The 25117-nt window shown below is 36.9% G+C and overlaps 1 protein-coding gene across 5 annotated transcripts in view; it reads right to left on the reverse strand.

The window, feature by feature from the left end:
* The window catches only part of WASHC4 (WASH complex subunit 4), a 57499-nt gene that overhangs the window by 26382 nt on the left and 6000 nt on the right, over positions 1-25117 (reverse strand). For all 5 annotated transcript variants that reach the window (XR_005628747.1, XM_039720004.1, XM_039719994.1 and 2 more), the window contains exons 6-26: positions 22922-22989; positions 20597-20679; positions 19570-19612; positions 18960-19063; positions 18078-18198; positions 16489-16612; positions 16278-16405; positions 15482-15642; positions 13143-13269; positions 11686-11811; positions 10280-10387; positions 8878-9024; positions 8692-8771; positions 7713-7818; positions 6860-6976; positions 5651-5819; positions 5374-5528; positions 3766-3840; positions 2856-2960; positions 1383-1517; positions 548-656 (exon numbers count right to left, since the gene is read on the reverse strand). Coding sequence is in view for 4 of the 5 variants with exons in the window: in XM_039720004.1 (XP_039575938.1) it covers positions 548-656; positions 1383-1517; positions 2856-2960; positions 3766-3840; positions 5374-5528; positions 5651-5819; positions 6860-6976; positions 7713-7818; positions 8692-8771; positions 8878-9024; positions 10280-10387; positions 11686-11811; positions 13143-13269; positions 15482-15642; positions 16278-16405; positions 16489-16612; positions 18078-18198; positions 18960-19063; positions 19570-19612; positions 20597-20679; positions 22922-22989 (2391 nt within the window). In the remaining variant the exon portion in view is untranslated. The remainder of the gene's footprint in view (positions 1-547; positions 657-1382; positions 1518-2855; positions 2961-3765; positions 3841-5373; positions 5529-5650; positions 5820-6859; positions 6977-7712; positions 7819-8691; positions 8772-8877; positions 9025-10279; positions 10388-11685; positions 11812-13142; positions 13270-15481; positions 15643-16277; positions 16406-16488; positions 16613-18077; positions 18199-18959; positions 19064-19569; positions 19613-20596; positions 20680-22921; positions 22990-25117) is intronic.

The raw sequence follows: 25117 nt of genomic DNA on the forward strand, positions 1-25117 counted from the left end.
CAAATTGAACCCTGCTATCAAAAGTCTCTGTAGATAAATAAAACAAAAATGCATCATCAAGCAAGGTACAAACTTTGGTTTGTACTTTAGTACAAACTCTTTCCACTGGGCACATTAAACACTTGTAAGTTCACATCAGTTCTGTACATTTAAAACACCAGTGGCTGAAAATATCATTGTCAAATTGTGCATTACTCAAGGATAGTTCAGCTAGATATATATCCCATTTCTGAAATACATTAACTAAGCATTAATAGGTTTTTACTAGGAAATACACTCACCATGGGTAAAGGTCCATAACAAAGAAAAGAACTGAAAAGGGAACAGGAACCTATGCAAGCTATAACTGTATTTTAGATTAAGACATGTAAAGGCCATTTCTGTGTAATTAGATGAGAGCATATACTTAACATGGGCAACAAGTGAACTACCTTCCATCTGACTGGAAATAAATAAAGCTTTAGCATCAGCTAAAAGGTCAGTTACTAGGTGATGAAGACCTCTTCCATTTAATAACATTTATAACATGTTAGATAGCATTTCATACCAATTTGACTTATGAGTTGTCTGAACTGGTCAAGATAGCTCTGGCCGTCTGGAGTTATTCCAAGTTTTCTGATGCCACGGTTGAATTTATCTGCTCTTTCAAAGGGATACTAGAAAAAAATTTTTAAATTATTTGCAATAATTACCCACCTTTAGAAAACAAAACAACTTTTCATCACATCAATAAAATTCTATTTGAAGTGTAGTTCTACGTCACATTTACAGCTTTGGTTTTTTATAAATTATAGACCTGCTTGTCTGTATTAGTTCACAAGAGTCATTTTACTAAGTCACTTCTGCAAGTTGATAAGTGAAATAGTTTTACTGTGAAAAAAGAAGCATTCCTAAAACAAATAAGGACTTGACAAGCAAGGAAGCTAGCAGTCTATTTTACTAAATACAATGTCTCTCCTCTTCTTAAGACAATTTTCTAGGATGGAAAACCAGACCCTCATTCCCAAATCCTGACATACTAGAATGAGTGCTGCATGATCACATAATTTTGGATTCCATTCAAGCAAGCTTATTATTCAAAACTGAAAACTGTTATGCATGAGTTGAACAAGAAGTTTAGAACCTCCAACAAACCACAACTCCATCAAATCATCCTTAAGTCACTGAGAGAATTATTTTAGCCAACTCTGTATTTACAGAGCAGATGGAATGAAACAAAGCCCTCCTGAACACAGACATTGGTAACACTGCATTTTGCCAGGAGAAAAGCTGTCCTTTTGTCTGGGGTTACCCATTTAAATAATAGGAGTGTTATGGTTTGGTCACATTAAAGTAGCACTTCTCTTAGAAAATTATTCTTGAGCCTTCAAAAACAACTATACCTTGTGATCATTTTGATCCTTGACTTCCCTGAAGAATCTGATGTCTTTGATAAGTCTGGATTTGATATGTTCATCATACATGAACTGGCTAAAAATGTAAAACTTTTTTCTCAAGAACTGGTAAGTGAAATTTACCTAGAAGGCAAAAAGAAAAAAATAAGTCAAATCAAGAAAGTTAAAAAGTAACAAAGGCATCTAATACCCTGTTTTCACTACACGCCTGAGTAACTTCTAATGCAAGTTCTCAACTTACTTTAATTTCACTGTTTTCAAAGAATAAGGAAAAATGAATAAACATTCTCATGGAAGGCCTACTCTCTTCCAGGAAAGGACCAAGGACCAATTTCAGTTGATCACCTGCCCTACACAGCCATTAGTTTATCTGGAATATGCTGTAACTGTCCTTTTGAAACAATACGAAGATCAAGTGGAAACAGGCAGACATGATCAACTTCCTCAGTCTGTAGAATCTGCATAACCTCCTTCTTTTTCACTTCTTCAAAAAGTTTCCTAAAGTACTCTCTCATCTCAATACTTCTCATGTCTGTAAAAACAACTTAACTCACCATCAGAAGTGAGTAAATCTACATCACCAAAAAATGTGTGCAGCAGCATTTTTTGAGACAGTCCCCACTCTCCCACTCTCAGAAGAAAAGTGAAACAAATCATCAAAACTTTATTTTTAGTAATTTCCACTTCTAAAATAATGACTTGAGAGTGGGTTCAACATTTCAGCAAATTCCTTTTCTTTTCTTTTTTGATAGAGCCAGAAGAACAGAAAAAAGGAAACAGCAACAAGGTAGAACTTAAGCAGCAGACTGGAAAGCACTAACCTGAAAACACCTTTGTAACTGTATCCAAACTTGAGAATCCCAATGATAAATTCCTGCTGTAGCAGACACAATGCACCTCTTTGCATTTACCTTGCAAAGAGGCAAATACCTTTGGCTGGTTAAAATGGCCACCTGCACCTCAGACATCATTAAAAGCTTTGTAATAAGAACTCATTTTTCCAACAAGTGAGAAGAGGTCTTTAGCTCTGTTTTGCAAATTGAAAAGCTGGTATTTCTTAAGCATAACAATTACAAGAAGAACTTGAAAAAAACCAACACTGCATTCTTTCAAGACTTGCTTTAACTGCAGCAAAAGCATCTGCCTACTAAGTGTTGATAAGGAGAAAATCAGGGCATACTGTCTAGAGCAGTCCAACCAGAACACCTGTTTCTTCTTTGATGTGATTTTAGATCTCTTCCTTAACATTTAGGTAACTGGAAGCAATAACACTCTCAAAACATTGTGATATTGATTTGTGCCACATCCAAGAACTCATTTGTTTTATTAATTCACACAGAACATTATTACTGCATTATTAAAACTGCATAACCAAATAAACTATTAGGAGATGCAAAGAGGAGGTTTTTGTGCACAATCACAAACAAATAACCCAACAGCAGCAGTGCAAAAGACACTCACTGTTGTGTTCATGATTCCTGTTCCGTGAGTTCGAATTGAGTTAGCAATGTGTCGGATATTGATGGTGTTCAAGTGTTTGTTATTACTTGTTCTTTCAATGAAGATCTGGGAGGCAGGGAGGAAAATAAAGTTAAGTACCCAAAACTGGTTCTGTGATAAATTATTCATCTAAATAGCCTGTATCCTGACAGCAGCTGATAACTGATGATTAGGGATAGAAGCAAGAAAATCCAGCATGGATACAATTAACTTTATCTAGTAAATTCTTCTAATTTCTAAACAGCAGCAATTCAACAATTCTAAGACAGATGCTGCATTAGAGTCTCCCATATTTGAGATTATATCCTACATTAAGCAGTCTAAACTCTTTTGGCACCTGTTTGCACTTTTGACCCCACATATACCACAGCAATGAGATCCACTATTGAATTAGAAGCTTTGAAAAATACTTCTTTTCTTTCAGGAAGACGATCATTTTTGTAATGGGCACCTCATTTTCACATTGTGAGAAACCCCAAAGGTCTGCTCCCTGTCCATGTTCTCCATGTCATTCACCGCTTCATCTCTCCAATAACCCATTTTCAGATACACATTTTTCAAGCTCAAAAATCACATCATACTTATCATGTTCTTACAGAGCAGCTAATTATCCTTGCTGCCTTCCAGCTTCCCTGGAAAACTGACATGCAGTGATCCTACTGGCAAAACATTTCCAAAATATGCTACACAACATTCTCCAAGACCAAGCCACAGCATCCCCCAAGATGTTTTTCCAGAGCACCAGTACTGTTTTATAGCCCCTCACTATGCATGTTCAGCCTGAGCTTTCCTTACACGTAACTCCACTCAGCATTATGCAATCCCTTCAAACTGGAGCCAAATGCCAGGAAAAGTGTGGGATATACCTTACCTGATTATTCAGATTGTAGAGGTAGCGGGATACAAAAACATGAATATTTCTCATGATTTCCAAAACATCCAGACCCTGAAACAATATTATTTATTGAGAATTACTACAATAAAACTTCTCAAGAAATCCTGACACACCTAACCACTAAGGTGCAGAAATACTGTTTCTGCAGTTATTTGAGGGTATTTTAGAAAGCAGTGTTTTTCTTTGCAAAATGAAGAACCTCTTTAAAATTTTTGTTCAGTGTCTGTAAGATAATGCTTAGAGGAGAAAAAAAGCAGCTTAGCCCATGTTTTAACATTTGCACTCCTGCCTTTTTTTTCCCAGCTTCCTCTGCAAGAAAGGAACTCTCCAGCGTATTCCACAAGGTGTAATTAAACAATAAAAAAATAAAAAATTGAGATGTATCTGTTTTCACATTCTAAAATATAGAATCTTGCCTTAGAGATTCCTACAGACAAATAGATGTCTACAGAGAAATAAGCAACTAGCTAATTTTCAATACTGTTAACCCAACCTGTATAAAAGACTGAGGTTTGCTATTTACAGTATAAATTTTACAATTGTTTACATCATTTCCCCTAAGGAGTCCCTTAATTATCATTGTGTCTAGAGATGAAGCTATTTAATTTATGTACCTTATTTCCAGTTGTGCCAGGGATTTCATCAGCCTTTTGAGGCTGGGGGGTTATGAAATGTGAGGTGTCTTTGTTTTGAAGTAAAGCTCATACCAGAATCAATGTTATGAAACCAATGTTGTGAAATTGTTTTAATTCTTTGTAACAATATGCTGATCAAATATGGCCAAGAGAAAACCAAAGCTGGAAACAGAAACTGATTTACAGCACTTCTGTGTCAAAAATACAGCTGAAGTATTAGTTCTATGCACTCTTTCAACTTAGGAAGACACAGCCATCATGCCCATTAAGAAAAAAGGGGCTGTATTTCTAAGAGCTTTCACCAATGTGTTAACTCAAATGAGGGAATGAAGCAAACTGCCAAAAATATCCAAGATATTAAAACTCCTGAAGGAAAGTCTCCAGAACTCTGCAGTCTGTAGACCCTGTAGAAGTGAATATCTTCACCATTAACTTGATGACTCTACAACTCAGTCTGAACGTCACCATGTTTAGCAGCTTTTAGGAGGCTCTAAGTCACTCTCCTGACTTAGACAGGAGAGTGACTCCAAAGTCCTCCGTCTCAGCCTGTGGAATGGTTTCTCTTGATGATCACTAAGCAGATTTGCTAAAGAGCTAGCAATAAACCAGGGAAAAAGACCCACCACTCAAAGGTCATTCCAGACTGTAACAGCTGTCTTGGCATCTTGCCAAACAGCTGACACTGAATTTTCAAGAAAACTGCCTCTGACTTTGCATACTCAATTCATTTCATTATGTTAAAAAAATAAACAATTCAAGTCCAACATTACATTAACGAATATCAGTGTGATCTCCAAAGGCAGATAAAGATCCTGCCTCACAATTCAACCAGAAATTAAAGGTCGCTTTTCCCAAACAGTTCTCTGCTCTTGGATACTTTCATTTCACTTACTCAGTCCTATGACAGTGGAATGATTTAAATGCTATTCCTGCCCTGTGGGCACGATACCTGCTCCAGAGTCTGGCTGGGAAGGTGAGCCTCAGTCATGCTTAAACCATAGCGCTGGGTTGCCACGTTTCTCATCTCGCTGTAGGTGGCCCAGTCGTGAAGGGCTACGGTTGTTAAGTTGTAGAAGGTCTTGTCCAAATAATGAGTTACATAAGCTGTGAACATGAAGGATGAACTAAAATAATGCTACCTATTTAGTTAGGAAAGTGTGGAAAGATGTCAAAAGATATACAAAGTATAAGAGATGAAAATAACAGAACCAAGCAAATGTCCTCACCTTTTATGTCAATGAACCGGTTGAAAAAACGTATTGGGTTCAGAAAGAAGAAGTGAGCCAGGTCCTTCATGCCAACTCTGAAGGGGTTTCTGTCATCCAGCTTCAGGTGAGTGTGAACTGACAAGCGCAGGTCCTTTTCTATCTCTTTACACAATTTGTCCAGCAAGTGCTATTCAAGAAAGTTAAAAAAAAGGAAAAAAAAAAAAAAGGAAAATCCACCAAAACACCAGACAAACACACAAACAAACAAACCACAGACAAAAAAAAGTCATATTCAGTGTCCACTTAGCATGCTCTGTTAGAAGAATCAACATTTCTCTCCACACATATGTGTAAGACTGATTAAACTAGTGAAGAAAGCTGTGCCTGGACAGGGCCACACAAGTCAAAGTGAATAAATACATGGGAACCAGAAAGATACTGACTTCCTGTGTTCTTGCTCTAGTACAAATGGCAAGAAAAAGCTACGCAACTCAGAAAACGTAAAGGTTTACCTACCTAATGCCATTTTTTACATGCCTAAAACGTCCACATGCGAGTTTAACACAACTCAAGTATTCTCACTTCTCATTTTAAGGGGAACTAAGCTTAGGGCTACCTATCTAAATAGTAAGAACAAATTCAGCGAGGAAGAATCTTGCAATAAGAAATTTGGTCTGATTTTCTGAATAATATGTAATGTTTTGTCTTGAACTAGGCAAATTAAAAGCATATTTCAAAGGTTAAAAACTAAGACTCAGGAAATCCAAATTTGCATTTTCTTTGTCAAACCTCCTTCATAATTCTAGACAATAATTCAGTCAAGAGGCCATCTGTATTTGCAGACCCTTCACTACTAAAAGCCATGCATGGAAACTAAGAACAGTAGCATTTATTTTAGGCATTCATCCAAACATAAGCTAATCTAACAAAAAGCACCCCTCTGTCTGCACAGTCAAATCTGTAACTGAGGTTTTGTTAATTTACATAATTTAAAGTGCAGTATTTTCATGTTCCCAGCCACCATGGATACCATTAAACATGAGTCAAAGCTGTCAGTCAAACCAAACATTTATTTGGTTTATTAAAACCAAATTTATTAAACTCTTCACACCGAAGTTCTCTGTGCTATTTTACAGATCATATCAGATTTGCTACAATAGATGCTAATCTGGGCTGAAGATATTTCAAGCACAGTGGTGTGTTTAATTCCCAACCACAACAAATTACCTCATTGAGCACTTCCATGATTTCTTTGTCATAGCATTCCAGAAGCACCTCATAAGATTCCAAGTGTCTTGCATGCATCATAGGAGGTACACAGTCCCGTAGTGCACTAAACATATACTTATTAAAAAACACATATTATTAACAGACAGATATGCCACCAGCACCTCCAACAGTGTTCAAAGCTAACAAAAATCAGAATCACTAGTCTTCCCATTTCCATTAAAAACTGACTTCATAAACCCTACTGAAGTGTCCTGTCCTTTATCTGAGCTATTATTCACCACTGACTGGAAGATCCTAATTATTAGCTATTTCATCAGAAATTATTTCCACTTTATTCATTTCAGTACTGTACAACCCTGGAACAGACATTTGATTTTTATTAGGATTGTCATGCCAAAGCCTGATTCACATTTGCAGCAAGTACACATTACTTCAATGTGGGGAGAAGATGAGGGGTGGAAAAAACTACAGGACAGCTATCTAACATAGAATCAGTGAACACAGTGGAATCTGCTTTAGATATATGTAACCACAAAGAGGAACAAAGGTTTTTAATGTTCAAGCCTAGCAGGTGTTCATTTCAAATTAGAATGAAGAGAGAAACAAAGAGACAGACACAAAGTTAACAATAGCAACCCAAGATTTTTTAAAGAAATCTAACAGATAGATTTAGATAGATTTAGAACAGATATTGCTTTTATATCCTCCAGAATGAGAAGAAATGTCTGACCCAGTAGTAGTCAGGGATTTTACTTTCTGAGCTTTTCTTTTAAGAGCTTCAGACTGAGGTTTATCATCTCTTTATCTGTATCTGTCACAACAGTCAGTAAGTTGTAACATTATTACTTACATGTAGTCTAGCAGAATCCACTGCATTTTCATAGACATCATCTAAATAGATTGGAAAGACAGCTCGATGCCAGTATAAGAAACAACAGTCGCATTGTGCTCGAACTCTGGAATAAAAGATTCATTGTTAGACACTGATTTGGAAGAAACCATTCTTCTAACACAGTGAATGTGTTTAAACTAAAGACAAGTGCATTTCAAGCCTAAGTTTTACACCATTACTTTAATGCTCCACGTGCACTGACCATCAAAAGAAAGTTCTTTATTAAAAACTTTTTTTTCCTCTAGCCTGTTTACAAATAAAAGGTACTTGCTTTTGAGGAAAAGTTAACTCAGTCTCTGAAGGACTTAAATCTTACATTACAGTAAATTCCTAAATAACTGTTTTCTTATTACATGCAATTGGTAGCCTAGAGATCAAACATATATTCTAAATTTCTCCTGTAAGTCAAAGGAGAAACAGGCCTCTCCTGATGAATTCCTGGGATAAATGCAGACAGGTTGTATCTCATGAGTCAACCACTAAAGGTGTTTGCCTCTCTCCTAAAAACTGCAATGAACCCAGATATTCACCTGGCTTACAAACGGCCAGCATGATGTAACTTGAGTGTGCACAAAAACTACAGCAGCAGTAAAACATGGTTCACATGTAAACTAGCAGCCCAGTCTCCCAAACAGACTGGTACTAACTGAGAAATGTTGGGGTTGGGTTAAGGAGAACACTTCAGATTATCATAAAACAAAGTCATCCAAGAAAGTCACAGAACTTCTAAACAATCAACAGCCAGGTGAAATATGACTTGTGCAAAGACAAGCAAGCTTCTGGCTTAACTCTGGAATTCTTTCTGTCCATTCCTGGTCTATAAAGCATGCAAACATCACCACCAGCATGCAGAGACCAGATTTTGCCATTCACACAGCGAGGATGCAGCTCCCCCAGGAGACTATGTTACCTCCTTTACACCGCTGTCACCGCTTACCTCTCCGTAAGTTCACTGATCAAGTCCAGTTTTTTCAGAACTAACTGAAGGGGAATAAGTTCTTCATCTTTAAATGTTTTCTGGAGAAATGAAGAAAAAAAAAACAAGCATAAGATCACAAGCTGATATTTTTTCATAAGACATTCCCCCAAACAAAGGAAGGGCTGGAACCATGATGGCACTTACCATCTGTGTTCCCACACTCAGTGCAAGGGACACGATCAGTCGCCTCTGCTTTGTGCTTGGCCCATTGAGGGTGTTCTCAGCCAACACCAAAGCAGAGAGGACATCCAGGCGCTGCTCACTGTACTTTTTATCAGAAATCACCCTTTTCTTGATGACAAAAAGACAGAAATTCAGAGAAAAGTTACCTAAGCTCAAAGGCAACAGCTTACTCAGCTTACTACTTCTTCAAAGCTTGTGGACTTGTCATAAATTGAGTATTTCTGCAAACATGTTTTGTGAACAGAGTTAACTGAATCCAAATTCACTTACTCTGCCAATTGATATTACCTGTCTATACTCTTGGAATATGTGCAGCCAACATGAACACATGCACTAATGGATCCTTCTATTTACCAACATTTGCCTTTTTACATATTTTCTGATAAGTTGTCAAAATATCAAGAACTGTTCACACAAGCGTTCTTTTCAATATTCTTCAATGAAAAAGTTTTAACCTATTTTTATTCATTTAAAATAATTGCAATGTAATTACAGATATAATTTGAAAAGTTTATGAAAGTTATCTATATATATATATCTATGAAGTGTTTGAAGATATACAATTTTTCGTAGTGACTTTGAAATTTGGAAACTCTTCAGTTCATGCTACTCCTGCTACATATATATCTGTATATAAATTTTATAGTTACAGCTATTTTTTTTCCTTACCATAGAAAACAAAGAGATGCCAGATACATAAATTGAGATTACAGCCAAACAAAAAGGAAATTTCATAGCTGCACCAGTAACAACAGCATACATCCTTTGCAACTCTGCTACTGAATGTGATGAAATAATACAACCAATCAGTAATACATCAGAACAGGCATACTAAAGTCTCATTTTTCCCTTTGACCTGAATGCTGAAATTCAAGGTTTGACAAGCAAAAGAAACTATGTTTCTCACAGTGAAACAGAGAATTTATGCCCACAGTAGGCTTCTGTACGCCATCATGTACTGCTGTTTTGCCAAGAAGCCAGAGATTTAAATAACAGCCTGTTTGCTTAGACCTGCAACAGATTGCTTTATGAATGTGCATCAGAAAAGATGGAAGCAAAGGTCAATTTGTGAAAATTCACTAGAAATAAAATCTAAAAAGAACACAAGAAGAAGATAACAAGAGATGCAGCAGTTTAGAGGAAGAGGGGAACCATTCTTGGCCAAAAACCAGGTAACCATCTATGCTATACAGTTTTCTAGGAAAAAGCTTGGAATGACTGGAAAGCTTATATATCTCTGGATTATGATAGAGCATTACACTACAGATGTTGGAAAAATACAAAAACTACTTTCATTTAAATTTTTTAAAAATATTTTTAAAAATACTCAGGGAGATTAATCATTAGAACTTTGATTACATACCTTGGCCACAGAGATAGAGTGAAGAGCCTGATACTGCAGATGCTGAGTGATGTGTGTCACAGAGTCTGCCACAACCATGCTTCTTCGGTAAAACATATGTTCTATTGCCTGAAGTCAATCCCAAAACACATTAGCTCATGCAGTTACCAAAACTGCTGCCTTAGGAATCTGGCTTTATGCTGTGTGACTCATCCACACTGCAAATACAGAGTCTTTCCATTTTGTAATATGCTGTTAACTAGCAGTTACAACTAACCCTTAGAAACCAAGAAAATAAAACTATTCAGGAGCATAAAAAAGTTTCAGGACTGATCTAAATTTTGTTTTTTGGTTTGGGATTTTTTTTTCAGTTTTGTTCACCACTGTTTTCTGAAGTTATCCTGAAAAAGAGTATCTTCCTTTTGGAAAAACTACCAGGAGAAATGTGAATTGCCACATCTAGAGAGGAACAATCTCCCATACACCAGTATATACCAGGAATCACCCAACTGGAAAGTAGCCTGGAAGGAAAGGACCTGCCTGGTGAACAGCAGGTTGAGTGCAAGGCAGCTATGTGCACTTGTCCCAAAGAAGGCCAACAGTAGCTGTGTCCCCACTGTAGAACACTTTGCTGGCAGCTCAAGGGAGGTGACCCTTCCCCCTTTCAGCACTGGTGAGGCCAAATCTGGAGTCCTCGGTCCAGTTCTGGGCTCCTCAGTACAAGAGAGACATGGACACACTGGAGAGAGTCCAGCCAAGGGTCATGAAGGTGATTCACAGACTGGGGCACCTCAGATGAGAGGAAAGGCTGGGAGAGCTGGGACTGCTCAGCCAAAGAAAAGACTTGGAAGGGGATCTTGTCATTGTACATAAATACCTGGAGGGAAGGTACAAAGAAGATGGAGCCAGGCTCTTGTCAGATGTGTCCAGTGACAGAAAAAGGGGCAATGAGCACAAACTGAAGCACAGGAGTTTCCCTCTGAACATCAGGAAACACTTTGTTGCTATGAGGGTAACCAAGCACTGTCACAGCCTGATTGCCCAGAAAGGTTGTGGAGTCTCCACACTTGTAGATATTCAAAAGTCACCTGGACACAGTTCTGACAACCAGTTCTAGGGGTCTCTGCTTGAGCAGGGATAGGTTGGACCAATGATCTCCAGAGATCCCCTCCAACCTCAAACATTCTGTGACATCAACTAAGGAAGCCAGTTAGAAGCTACGAAAAAAAACCAGCCAAACAAACAAACCAACCAACAAACCCAGTCCTAGGCTCCCTAATCTATTCTCTAACCAAACCACTCTCAAACAAGATGCCATGCATGCAAAAACACTTCCCATCACAGTTTCTTTTTTTTAATACAGGATGTTTGGTCAATGTTCTCTGTAATGCCTGCATGAAATAAATAATTTTCATCCAGTGACCTACCTTCAGAAGCTCCACAAGTCTGCACAAGGCTTTTACTGAGGTTTTGGTCATAGGTTTTTGCATTGACATGTAAAGATTCATTGTCATTTTAATGATGGTGCTAAGACTGTATGCATAAAGAAAACCCTAAAATAAAATGAATACAAGGGGAAGAAAAATTAAAAATCAGTATTTCCACATATCAATAAAATAAGTGCTTTGTGTTCTGTTCCATACATGACAGACAGATAATCTTTGCCTCTGCACAACAGAGAGCCTATCACTCCACTAGGCAAGCCTGGGATCCCAAAGCTGAATGAGACCCTTTCATTAGCAGGCACCATGAAACTGCCTATGACTCATTAGATCATCTGATTAACCTCTTCTAAAGCCATTCAAATTAAATACAGGCTAGTGAGTCAAATAATCACAGAGCCTCAAAGGTCTAATAGTTTCAGTCTATTGTAAACCAACCCATCAAACAATTTCCATCTCCCCAGGAAATATCCCATCACAAAAAACAATCTAAAACTTCCAGATTCTGTGGAACAAACACACTGACAGTATTTAGACAGTTTTACATTTTCTAAATAGAGATGTTCATTGCACAATAAAGATACTAATAATTTCTACATCAATATATGCTAAGCTTTAAGCTTTTAAACACAATGTTGATTATATATAACATGGCAAACAATTATTAAACTCACTTCAAAGAAAAAGTAGTAACAATAAAAAAAGGAAAAAGAGACTAAAAAATACAGTAAGTGGTGCAGTAAACTGAATTCAGTATAGAGCAAATTTTAAAGTCTACTGCAACTAATTCAAACGTAAAAAACACAGATCCTAGTACATGCCTATTTTTAGCTAAAGGAGACTCAGGATCATGCTTCTTTCACTCACCTATTCTCATCAAATTTCTGTCAGGTAGACAGATACTTATGAAAACCAGCAAAAAATAAATTCAGAAATAAGATGCATCTTATATTAAGAATGCATGCTGTTTGTAGGCAAAAACTCCCAGCTGTCTTGGAACATTCTTACAAATGTAAGTAAGATTCTTACAAAGTCCCATCACTAAGAAACAACACAAAACCTTTACTGGGAGTAGTACTGTCCTAGATAAAACTAAATAAACACAGGTTCAGTCCACTGTAAGTAGTTCATGACTCAAAAGGAAAGAAACTCAAAACCTTTACTACAGAGAAGATTAAGCTTTCTTGATTTCTCATGTCAAGAGAAAAATCCAAAATTCTAGCCACTGAATATTTAGTCAGATTCCCTTTCCTCACATTCTTTATCAAAAGACCTTTAACAGAGTTTCTTGGAAGAGTACTGGGCATTAAAAGCTTTATAAGAATTCCAAAACTGTGAAATTACACACCAATGATCACAGAACTCCTGTGATTTCTTTTTATGTTCAACAATTTGCACCAAAACATCAGTTTGCTGCATCACCACACTAAAAGACTGCACACCTGGATGAAGACATTGCAGCGGTTAGAAAGATCTTCAGAAAACTTTGTTGTGCGCTGCTCCTTGGACAAGATAGATTCCATTTTTGTCATCCATGAACTCACAAAAACATAGTATGACTGCATATCTCTGTGGAAGGAAACAGAGAATGTTGCTCACTTCAAGTAAGAGGATTGTGAAGATTTTCTTATTTCTTTCCAAAACTTTCCCTTGCAAGGGAAATATTTTAAACCTTCAGTCCCCAAAATAACTCACCTTCCCAAAAGTATCAGAACCCTATGCTCATTTACATTTTAATTCTCTACAGGTAAGGATTAGTTAGTCTGCCAATTATATCTGCTAATGAGTCAAAAATCATCTACTTTTCAAGAGAACACATGGCCCTCTTAGCAGTGCATATACCACACCTCCTTAAATTAAAAGGCTACATAAAATTGTTAGAAAATGCTTTTAAACACTAGACAGAAAAGTCCAACACTGGTGCTACTTTTTTTCATCCCAGTTTGACTTTTTGTTGCTTACACACACACTAACACACACTAACAAATATGACTTGTCATTACACCAATGCCAGACTGGATTGTTCTTAAGTAACATAATTCTACAGAAGTTTATCTGTGTGAATTACACTAGTTTTAATAAATGGTTAAGTAGAGTTAAATAGAGAATTGTGACACTGTAATAGAGCTTCTTCCAGCAGCTGTAGCAGGAAAGTATTTAGGTCATTGATGCTGTTACCAAAAATCACATTTTTAAAAAGAGTCCTCATATTTAGGGAACAGTCCAATTATTAAAGGCAGCATAAGGATTTGTAAACAAGCAAAAAAAGTTATTTGCACAATTCAAATCAGCAGATGCAAAACCTGATTTTGTTAAAATATCCTCAAATTTGTGTGTACAAAGTAGGGAAACAAAACTGGGGAAGGAGCATAAGGCCTGCAAGGGAGCTGAGGGTGTTCAGCCTGGAAAAAAGGAGGCCCAGGGAGACCTCACTGCTCATCACAACTCCCTGAAAGCAGATTTTTGTGAGGTGGGGTCTGGTCTCTGCTCCCAAGTAACAAGACACAGGCCAAGAGAAAACAGCCTCAAGTTGCACAAGAGGAGGTTTAGACTGAGGATTAGGAAAATTTCTTCACCAAACAGGGTGTCAAACACTAGAACAGTGGAGGGGTTGGGAAGGGGCTATCCAGGGAAGGGGTTGGGTCACCATTGCTGGAGGGATTTAAAAGATGTGCAGATGTGGGCCTGGGGACATGGTTTAGGGGTGAACTTGGCACTACTGAGTTATAACTGGTGATCCTTTAGGCGTTCTCAAAGTTAAATGATTCTATGTTTCTATGAAATGTATGTGAATACCAAGATTTTTTTCTGAACTTTTTCTTAATCTTAAGACTTGTACCACTGCCTGAGACCAGAATCAAAGCAGCAGTGCAATTATGCCCTACCTAGGAATTAAAGCCCAGGAAAGAATCAGGACGAGGAAAAAGTGGATTGAAAACAGGGCAGAAGTGAAAATAATCTGTCAGAGAATCAGGCACAGAGCTGCTTTTTCCCCCTTCCCTCCTGCCCTCCAACTCAGTTCTGCCAGCTTGCTTATTGGGTTGGAAGACAAAGTGCAAAACCTAAGTTTTTACTGCCATTCCACAGACCCCAGTTTCCACCTTCTTGTTTTGTTCTGAAACATACAAACCTTAGCCCTGTTATCTTCCTATGCAGGACACTTGCTCTTAAGACTAACAGCTAAAAATATTCCATCTCATCTTTAAGCATATTTTAGAAGACAAAGAAGTGAGCTGCACACTACATGCAGAACACAAAACAAAGGAGGCTTTCTTCAAATACAGATAATTTCAAAGACCATTAAACAAGCAATAAAAAAGTCACAAAGAAAGAAAACCTTGCAAAGAAAGTACCATCACCAAGCAGAGCAAAGCTCCACTATCAGCCTACTAGCAACTTACCTTCACAAACACATAGAAAGCAGAGAGCCCTAATAGAAAACAAAGCAGCCCAGGTTACTAGACACTAGTTTAAAAAAACAAAAGGGAATTTGAAAATATGGAAACATAAATAACTGAAACAAATATTTAGAATGCCAGGAATATGCTATTTTGGTGTAATAATACATATTTTTCTGAAAGCATGACATGAAAAGCAGCTTAGTTTTGACCAAAATTTTTCAACAACACTAACACACACACACACTGCTGCAGTAAAGTGGAACAAGTGACTAACACCACTGAGAGACACCACAGAACATGCTACTACACTGAATGAAAAAGCCCACATGCTTCAAAACAATTTGCCAAATAGCATCATGAGGCAGTATTAGGATGCATACTTGGTAAGTGACTGTGCCCTCTGCTGTAGAAAGTTCTCCCTTTGTGTTTTAACTGTATGAATACTTTTCTTGTCCAGTAGTTTGGCAGCAGCTGGAATCTTCTGAATCAGAAAATTGTCAGCAAACCAGATAATGTTAGCTGTTAATGTAATGGCTGGTACCTGGGAAGACAAAAAAAAAAAGGAGGAGGAAATACTACCAAGCAGCAATAAATGCAATTAACACAGTTCAGTTTATTTCTGTGTAACTGTTTTCTACAGACACTGCATTAACATCATATGGCACTGATGTTAAAAGTTTCCCTAGATGTTCACTAAGGACACCATGGGCAAAATTATAACCACTCTCAGTGATTCTAAACAATATTAGAGAATTTAATAATTTCTTCATGCCATCCAATATGAAAACAGCCCAGTCAATTTTGCACTTAGAGGTCTTCCAAAACAAATGTCAAAAGTCACAGTCAAAACCCACAGCATTTACTCAGCACTAGAGTATTTGTAACTCAAAGAGATTTTTGTTTTCAGTGCCATATTGATCTTGAGAATAAAGATTTTAATAAAAATGGTAAGTTGATTAAGTTTATTTTACCTTGCTGCTATGTGAGTGCACAAATTTTAGACCATCTTTAAAAGAAAATGGCAGGGGGAGTTATAAGAAGTAGAAAATTCTTAACTCTGACTTCAGACGTTTTTTGTGTTCTTTCTTTTCCCAAAAGAAAGAACTATGTGCTACACTATGCAACTCAGGAAATTATCTACTTCATTACTGAAAGACATAAGCATAAAGCACTTACCTTCTTACAGACATCCAACAATGACTTATAAAATTTCTTGTCTACAGTCCGAAAAATCTGAAAATGCAGTACAAAGAGGCCACAGATACCCACATATTTATCTCTCTGGTCAATTTCTGAAGGTTCACCTGAAAAAATACACCCATGTGAATTTTACTCCCACACAAATGATATAAACAATTCTGGCAGGAAAAACATGACCTTGCCTTACCAAGTTTGGCTTCGACGTTTGAGAAAGATGTACGAAGAGTATGAGCAAATTCTTCAGCAAACGTGCTGTTCTTTGACACAGACACTCCACCATTTAAGGAATCAAACTGTTGCTCTATACAGGCCTGAATAAAAAGGGGTGGGGGGGCAAATATCAATATAGCAAGACAATACCATGAGTTTTGGACCTTGAAAGAATACTGGTTTTCAAGAGAATACTGGAAGAGCACACTGATTTAAGACTAACCTAAAGTAGCCTTAACCTTTTATGACATACATGTTCGTAACTATGATTACATTTTAAAGTATAAAACCAGAAAATATTAAAATCCTTTTACATTTGACATTCCAACCCCCATATTATTTATTTTGCCATTTCCTTTAAGGAGCATTTTTAAAGAAGCCATTTGATGAGCTAGTGTTAAGAAACTAGATCCATATTTGTATTATCACATTATAACGTGTTATTAATTGTCCTTTAATCAATATTATTATACAAGTCGCTTGTAGGATGTGGCTCATGACCTTGCAGCATAAAACTACACACTACTGCTGGCAGTTTAAGAAAGGTCCCAAAACCCCATGACAGACAAAAAATTGAGACATATTCCATACTTTCTGAGGAGATTAGAAGTGTCTTTATTAGAACTGCATCTAATATTTTTAACAAGGTTTTTTTTTTTAGGAAGAGGCATTTGCAGGACAGGAGGGGAAATTTCTGGAATAAATTCCAGTCAAATTCTATTGATGTCTCAAACCTATAACAAAGTCTTTGTACTTATACAGCATTAGGGATTTACAACATGAAAAATGGATAGCTGATAGCAATGTCCTTTGAAAGAGTAAGCCAAACTGTGATTAATTATTTACCTACAATTTCCTTTTGAAGGCTTTTACAGAACAAGCACTTTTTCCCTAATACCGTTTAAGATGTAATGGCATGACCCGAGCAACTCACTCTGCTTTGAACAGGTTCAACAACATTATCATCTGCCCACTGTGCCAAAACATTTCAACATCTGTAATATACACTTTTCTAAAGAAATGGCTTCTTGTATGAATTTAATTAAATTTAACTGTACAGAAAATGTAACAAAATCCTTCTCATCCACCTGTGCCCCTGCATGATTCAGGGGTATATCTCACCGCAGTGGTCTCTAATGAACATGTCTTGTATGCAAGGAATGACAGGTCACACTTAACATATTTTAAAGATTATTGAGGAAACTAATTAATTTGCAGCTAAAATAAAGACCTATGCTATGTAAACCTGCTCACTACTATGTGGACAAAAGCAGAATTCTGATAATACACAGTCTTAATGCCAAGCTGTCTGTGTTTCTCTAGTTCAGCAAAACAGTCAGCATTTACTGCTACCATTCAAAGCTTGGCACAGTTCAAGCACACGAGAAGAGCAAGACAGGATCTTACAACAGAGCCTTTTTTCTCCCAGGCACAGATGCAAGAGCCAAATTCACACATCACTGTAACAGTAACAAAAACAAAATACAAACAAACCAATCATTCTGAAAAGAGTGTTGCTTTCGTGTAAGCTTCCTCTAACATACTGGGGAATATTAAGTTCATTACCTGAAATATCATTCCATCAAGTAACTGGCATTCCAGTTTTAACAGCAGTTTTTCAAATGGCTTTAGTTTATCTTCTTGAATCCCAAACTTAGAAGGGTTGTGATGGACAGATTTTAGCAGCCTGTAAGTTTACAGCACACATAAAAGATAGTCACAGTTTTATCATATCCTGCACTATTTTGTTAAGATGTTTTGATTTCCCCCTCCTGCCCTTAGCAGCAATGCCCAAAATAAAAAAATAAAAAAACCAACCAAACAACACAAAAAACCTACACAAAAACCAAACCAACAAACAGAAAAACCAATCAACCAACCAAAAAAACCCCAAAAAACAAAACAAAAAAACAAAACACAAAAACCCAAACCAAAACAAACAAACAAACAAAAAAAACCTCCAAAAAATAACACTAGGTCAGTATAAACAACTTGCATTTGAGTAACTTCCATTTATTTGCGTTTTCAAGGACAGAGTTAATATTCCACTAATTCAGCTACCTTTATAATTGTTGAATCCTCAGCTTTTACTTAAGGTTCCACCCCTTCTTAAACCTGTATGCCCATTCCCATGATCAATATGAACAGGCATAGTCTTAGCTCAGTTCTTTACACAACTTACTGAATATTCTTTAAATCCCACCAACTATTACACTGTTTGCCAAGATGCTTACCCTGCACTGAAAATGCAACATTCATACTCAAACACACAAAATATTTACTAGTGCCCTTAGAAGGACACTGTGGGAGCTTAGCCCAGCTCTTCACTGAAATTTCTGGAGAGACTACCAAAATCCATATTCTCACACTGACTTTCTTGGAAGACAGAGAGATGCATATGCTTTTAAGTCTTAGTTTGTGGGAGTATTTTTCACATCAGAGACACACCTCTTGTACATAGTCCAGTGATCTTTCAGCGTGGCGTGATTGTCAATTATTTCATCCAGAGTGATCAAGATTGTGAGCAACTCTCCTAGATGCTCATACATTGCCTGTTTGTGAATGGAAAAAAAAAAAGAAAAGGACTGTAATTAATAGAAAGTTTATTGCAGTCATATGAGGCACATAAAATTTCAGTTCCTTTCAACACGTTTTCAGCCAACAAGATATCAGCTAGAGAGTTAAACAGGAGAATTTGTGGTTTAGCAGCTTAGATTTTATTTGTAGTGACACAAGAAATATTAAAGGGATGTCTGCACATGAACTAAATTCCTTGATCTATCTTGACACTGAAGACACAATTTCTAAAATAGAGTATATGCCAAGGCACACATTGCAATAAGGGAGCATGCAAACACTTAGTTGCTAGGAAATTTAGAATATGACAGACATGGAGACACCAGGCCTTCCCATATAAAGGTCAGAAAAAGCTGATTAATAAAATAAAACCTTTCAATTGAAAGTTGTTCTCTAAAGTCACTTTCATGCTGTTTTTCTCAGGATTAATCATAAAGACCTATATATTCACATAAGCAAAAGAGTTCCATATCATTCCTACCTGAAAATGAACTCCAGATGTCTCTATAATTTTAGGTGCATTCCTGTAAATAAAATCAATATTTTAATGCCTTTTTAATCCTTAGAACAGATCATATTTATCAGTTCTGTATCATGGTGTGTTCTCTGTCTTCTGGGTACATTTTTCTTCGTTAACATAGTAACTTCAGGAAACAAAAGAACATCAAAACCTGATGAAAAGTATATACTGTGTGAAATCTGTATACTCTGATCAAATTTAAAACTGTATTTTTAAAGATGTGACTCGTTGAAACCACCAAGTGTATTCAGTGCACACATGTGTCAGCAATTCCCACTTCAGTTATGCAAATAGCCCTGACACACCCAGAGAATAAAATCACTTTGTATTTACTCAAGCCATGTCCAAGCTACACATCCAGCACCACACAGGAAGTCTGCCTTGTGGTGTGGTATAAGCCAAAAATAAAAGCAACAAATAAAACTGAGAAGATGGTGCTATCCTATTGGGGGATGGGGAAGCAATTGAGAGCAATTTGAATACCTGCAGAGGTATTCAAAGCTAAAGCTAACTCCAACAATCCTGTTCAGAACTAAACCTTCCTCACAGTTTTCAAAGGAGCTAAACCAAACAGCCCCTACCAAGCTAAACTTGAGATGTTAAAACCGTGGCTGTTCTGTAAAGAGTATATGCCAAGATTTACATTTTCAAATTAGACTGTAGAAGTGATTTGATTTTAAACTATGTATCAAGAAACAGGAGTGTCTCAAATAGAGCAAGGATGAAAAATCAGCAATATTTCTCAAACATAAAGACTAAAAATGACAAACACTAACATCCTTGCATCTCATTATATACAACCACTATTTTTTCTGAAAACAAAACAAAACCATTTCCATAATCATTTACGAAGCTCAAACTTGCACACCAAAGCACTCTATCTCTAGACAACAATATTCCAAAAATGACCATGTCCTTAAATAGAACATTCATGTTTTATACATTTAACTCTACATAGCAACAATACAGCATTTTAGGGAATAATTACTTGTTGCTGGTATACAGAACAGCCAGCTGATGCACTACATTCACCACCACCTCATAACATCGGGTAACAAAGCAAGACAGCTCCTGAAATACAAGAAAACAAAATGCATATAAATAAATGTATAGATCCTCCTCATAGACAAGTTGTCATTACACCAAAAAAGCTGAACATCAACTACAGAATATGCAGCCAAAGCTCCAATTATATCCCTAACCCAAGTCAGTGGACAGATCTACAGCAAAATGGAAAACATTCTACTAAGAGCTCTGAAAAAGGATCTGGGACTAAGCTAAGAAACTACCAAACACAAACTTCCATTACAACTCTGACCACCTATAGTATTGGTTCAATTTATCAAAGACAGAAAGAAGTGACTTGACAACAGAGATCAAGTACTTTCAAGGACAAAATCCAGCAGAGGCTGTGCTTTTTCCCCACTAGATTCAAGAGTCACACTCTGGATGCTGGTAAGAGCCAAAGTCAAACTGGAAATTACCACAGAAGCTCTTACTGTAAGAGTGATAAGCCACAGAATACTGCTTTAAAACAAAGAAAATCAATGTCTTTGAAAGGTTTGCCTGATGAAGGCAGAACTCAGGCTTGGTTACATAACACAAAATGAGTAAGAACATGTCAACTCCGACCATGTAAAGAGGTATCTTCATTTCTATAATGGATTTTAACACAGCATTCCTTGAACAACAGGATAAATTAATTTGAGTTTCCCTTAACTGCAGTAATATCTGCTCATTAATTTACCTTACAAATCCCATCAGGGAAATGTCAGTGTGTGATGAGTCTAGCCAGTCTGCACACAGATGGCTTTACAGCAGACAGTCCACACTGGCTGAACAGTCAGCCAGCCAGGAGACTGGTTAACAGCTGAATTCTGTCTTCCTCTCCATCAAAAATAGATCCTATTTGGGTTTCTGCCTTCTGTTAGTCACCAGTTTTCACAAACCATTACTTCTTAAAATTGTACTGCTCTAACAAATGCAGCTGAAATAAGCCAACAGATTCCAGAAGAGTGGATTAATAGACAGATGAGATCATGTTTCCTGGGGAGGCAGCACCAGCTGCCATTTTAAAATTTCTGGCAAGAAGTACAATTCAACAGCACATGCATATTAGCAGCTACATAATACAGACATTATTATAATTTTTAAACTAATATTTCAGAATATTGTTTTGATAATGCTTTAAAAAACCTTTTTGACTAGCAAATTTGAGGCTACTGCATCTAGCTAATCCAGAAAACCCAAAAGAGCCAAGAAACCAATACATGGTCATTAGCTCTATGAAAGCAACTTTTCACCTTCTGTATTTTCACACCACCTCTGCGAATATGCTTATAACACTGACCAGAACAGCATTTCCTAATCTAGGGATGTAGAACACTGAATGGATTTAGGAGAATCCAACTGCTGGAAAAGAACAAATTTCATAAGCAAAACAGAGAAGGAAGGATGAAACGTACAAAGCTGATAAAACAAGAGGTTGGAAAATGAGAAAGAAAACCCAAATGATCCTAGCAATTCACTGTACTTCAGCATGGTAAAGGAAGTTGAGAAATTACTTCCTACACAGCATTTGTCTCGTCATGACAATGATTAGTGCCAAGCTGCAGAAGCAGAACATAAATTTTAACTCCTGTAAAACCAGAATTTGTTTAAACATTCTGGAAGCTTCCTCTATATTCTCTACTTTACCACAGCTACTCCTTACAAGCAATATTGCATAAAAATAGAAATGTTTTTGGGAATGGGACAGTTGCTTAAGTTATATTAAGGACAAAAAACTCCACAATAGACTGAAACCCAAGAGCACAGGAAATCCTCAAAATAAAAACAGATCCTGTTTTCATGCAAAGGAGTGCTCTTCCAAAAATGTTTGAAAGAAACACAAGCAATTTTTTTTCAGGTACGTACTTTGATTTTGTTTTCTTCTACCAGCTAAAAAACCCCCAAACACATAAAACAATTAACCCATTTCCAATGTTCAATGAACACAAGAACTTGCTAACCAAAGTCATAAAAACAGCTATCTTTAACTACAGATGAAAGCAACCTCAACTTATCTTCTCCTACTGAAATATTTTAAAGTAATTTCTAATTTCTTCTCTCATTAGACTTCTAGAGAGAAGTATAAAAAAATCCCTAAACAATGTGTGACACAACAACTGGTCTGCAGGCAAAACATAGTAACATATTAAATGGCTGCTATGCCTTTCAGTAAAATGCAAACAGGATATGGCAGACTGTTAAATCCATTTTGCAAGTAAAATTAAGATTATAATTGTTGTCAAACAATCAAAACATACTCTACCTGCAAGAAAGAAACAAATCTTCCCATCTGTATTTGGCAATCTCCCTCCACCATACTGGAATCTGTGGCTTAAAAGAGAAACATTTGTCAACACTTTCTAAAGCCTGTGTTGTACCTGTTAAACTAATATTGAATCTTGCCCTCCAAGCTATTTATTAGTCCTACTAGTAGAGTGCACTATTACAAGTGTATTGATGGAGCCTCAAAACCTCCTAATTTTGCTTTCCTAAGGTGGACTTATTTTTGCAGTTTCTTCCTCATTAAAAATTACATGGTTTATAAACTAGATACAAAGCTGGGAAAAGTCTCCTTCATCTGAAAGAAAAAGAATAAACCTCACAATTTTTTAAGGGCATATGTATTACGTAACTTCATATAAAAGTTTCTACTTTTAAGAAATTTGCATGAAAATACTAGGTATTTATCTTGCAAGAAACATCCAGATTTTTTTTACGGAGAGAATATACTACACGATTAACCAGAAATAATTAAATTTCTTTTTCCTACATATCCTTCTGCACAAAAGAACAGGCTTACCACCATAGCTTCACAGCATTATCTGTATGACACAGAACACAGAAACACAATAATTACATCAGCCATGCCAAAGTGTTTCAGTCATCTGGAGCGGTTTGAACATCACCTGACAAAACATTGTCTTTTTAATCTGACAACAGACAGATGATCTAGACTTGAGATTTTTCTTCTGGGTCACTCTAAGCAAGAAAAGCTCACTTAAAATTACAAGTTTACCTGCCTAAGAAATGCAGGTCTTCTTGCTACATAAAATATATTCTTTTACAGCTGTCAGAGATTAAAGGAGTCTCCAATTTTCTCTAACATGGAGCTCTGGGACAGGATACTAAACATCGCTTTGCTTCCCATTTACACATTTTATGCAATCTTTAATCTCTTCAGTATGTCCCAAAAAAACCCTACCCAACCACCTGAAGTTTCTAGACTAGTCCTAGCCACTGCAACGACAAGATGGGGTAAAATGTTATCTCTATACCTTTAATCTCTTCAGTGTATGTCCCAAAAAACCCTACCCAACCACGTGAAGTTTCTAGACTAGTCCTAGCCACTGCAACGACAAGATGGGGTAAAATGTTATCTCTATATAAATGGAAAAAGCCAGCATAGTATTTGTTTAAATTTCAATCATCCTTGAGCCAGTAACTTTGTCAGTTGTTTAAAGAAAGCAAGCTTGCTGTTATCAAAGAAAATGCTACAAGTAGTGATATGGAAATAACATAATTTCTGCATTCCTACCTCACCCTCAGAAGGCTAACCTGTAAGTTCCTGCCATTCCCAAGCACTCTCTGCACAACACCCACCAGGAACAAATTGCTGTTGTAATATAATAATCTGCTATAATCTGGCTTTTTCACACTAGAGACATGGAAAATTCTGAGGGATCACCCAATATCATTTTGGCAACATATGACTTTAAAATATTTAAAACCATATCTGATAAGACATGCAAGTCTGTTAAAAAAAAAAAAAAAAAAAAAACAAAACACACACCCCCCAGAAAAACCTCCCACATAACAAGCTAACAAATCCCCCACATTTCCATGCTCCTTAAGCACAACAGTTATCTTGTATAGCACTTAGAAGTGTGATAAACAGTCCTGAGCTCAAAGTTTTCACATTCTCTGATATTTCTGTCTTATGACAAAGATCTGTGCTTATTCCCACAGTAGTATCCCTTAAGGTGGAAGCTTAAGGGCAGTCATTCAGGAGTCACCAGTTTAACTCCAAGGCAAAAAGCTATGTCACACCTGAAGCAGTGTCTCACAATTTGTGAACTGGCTTACAATGACTTGGGCCCCTCTTACCTTGTGCCATGGTCTAAACATGTAGTGTGAGTTACCTGCACTGCAAGGGGAGGTGATACCAACACACTCCAACGTGTCTTGGAACACCAATTGCATAAGTGAAGAGGGCAGGACTTGGGCCAAGTTATTAATGGTTTCATTGTTTCTACAGTTACATCACAGATTTATTGTTTTACTACAACCGATGTCAAATGGAGTTCCAAAAGGAAATAAGTTGGTTTAGGATGTGTTTACATGTGAAAAACATGTTTTCAGTGCTATACCTTGCAAACTAGCTGCTACAGCAGACAAGCTGTATGTAGGGAGCTCACACTCCCTACTTCCCGTGTAAATAAAGCTGCAACAAAATTTCCTG

The sequence above is a fragment of the Passer montanus genome, unplaced genomic scaffold (genome assembly GCF_014805655.1).
Source record: "Passer montanus isolate IOZ18808 unplaced genomic scaffold, ASM1480565v1 scaffold106, whole genome shotgun sequence".
Classification (NCBI taxonomy): Eukaryota; Metazoa; Chordata; class Aves; order Passeriformes; family Passeridae; genus Passer; species Passer montanus.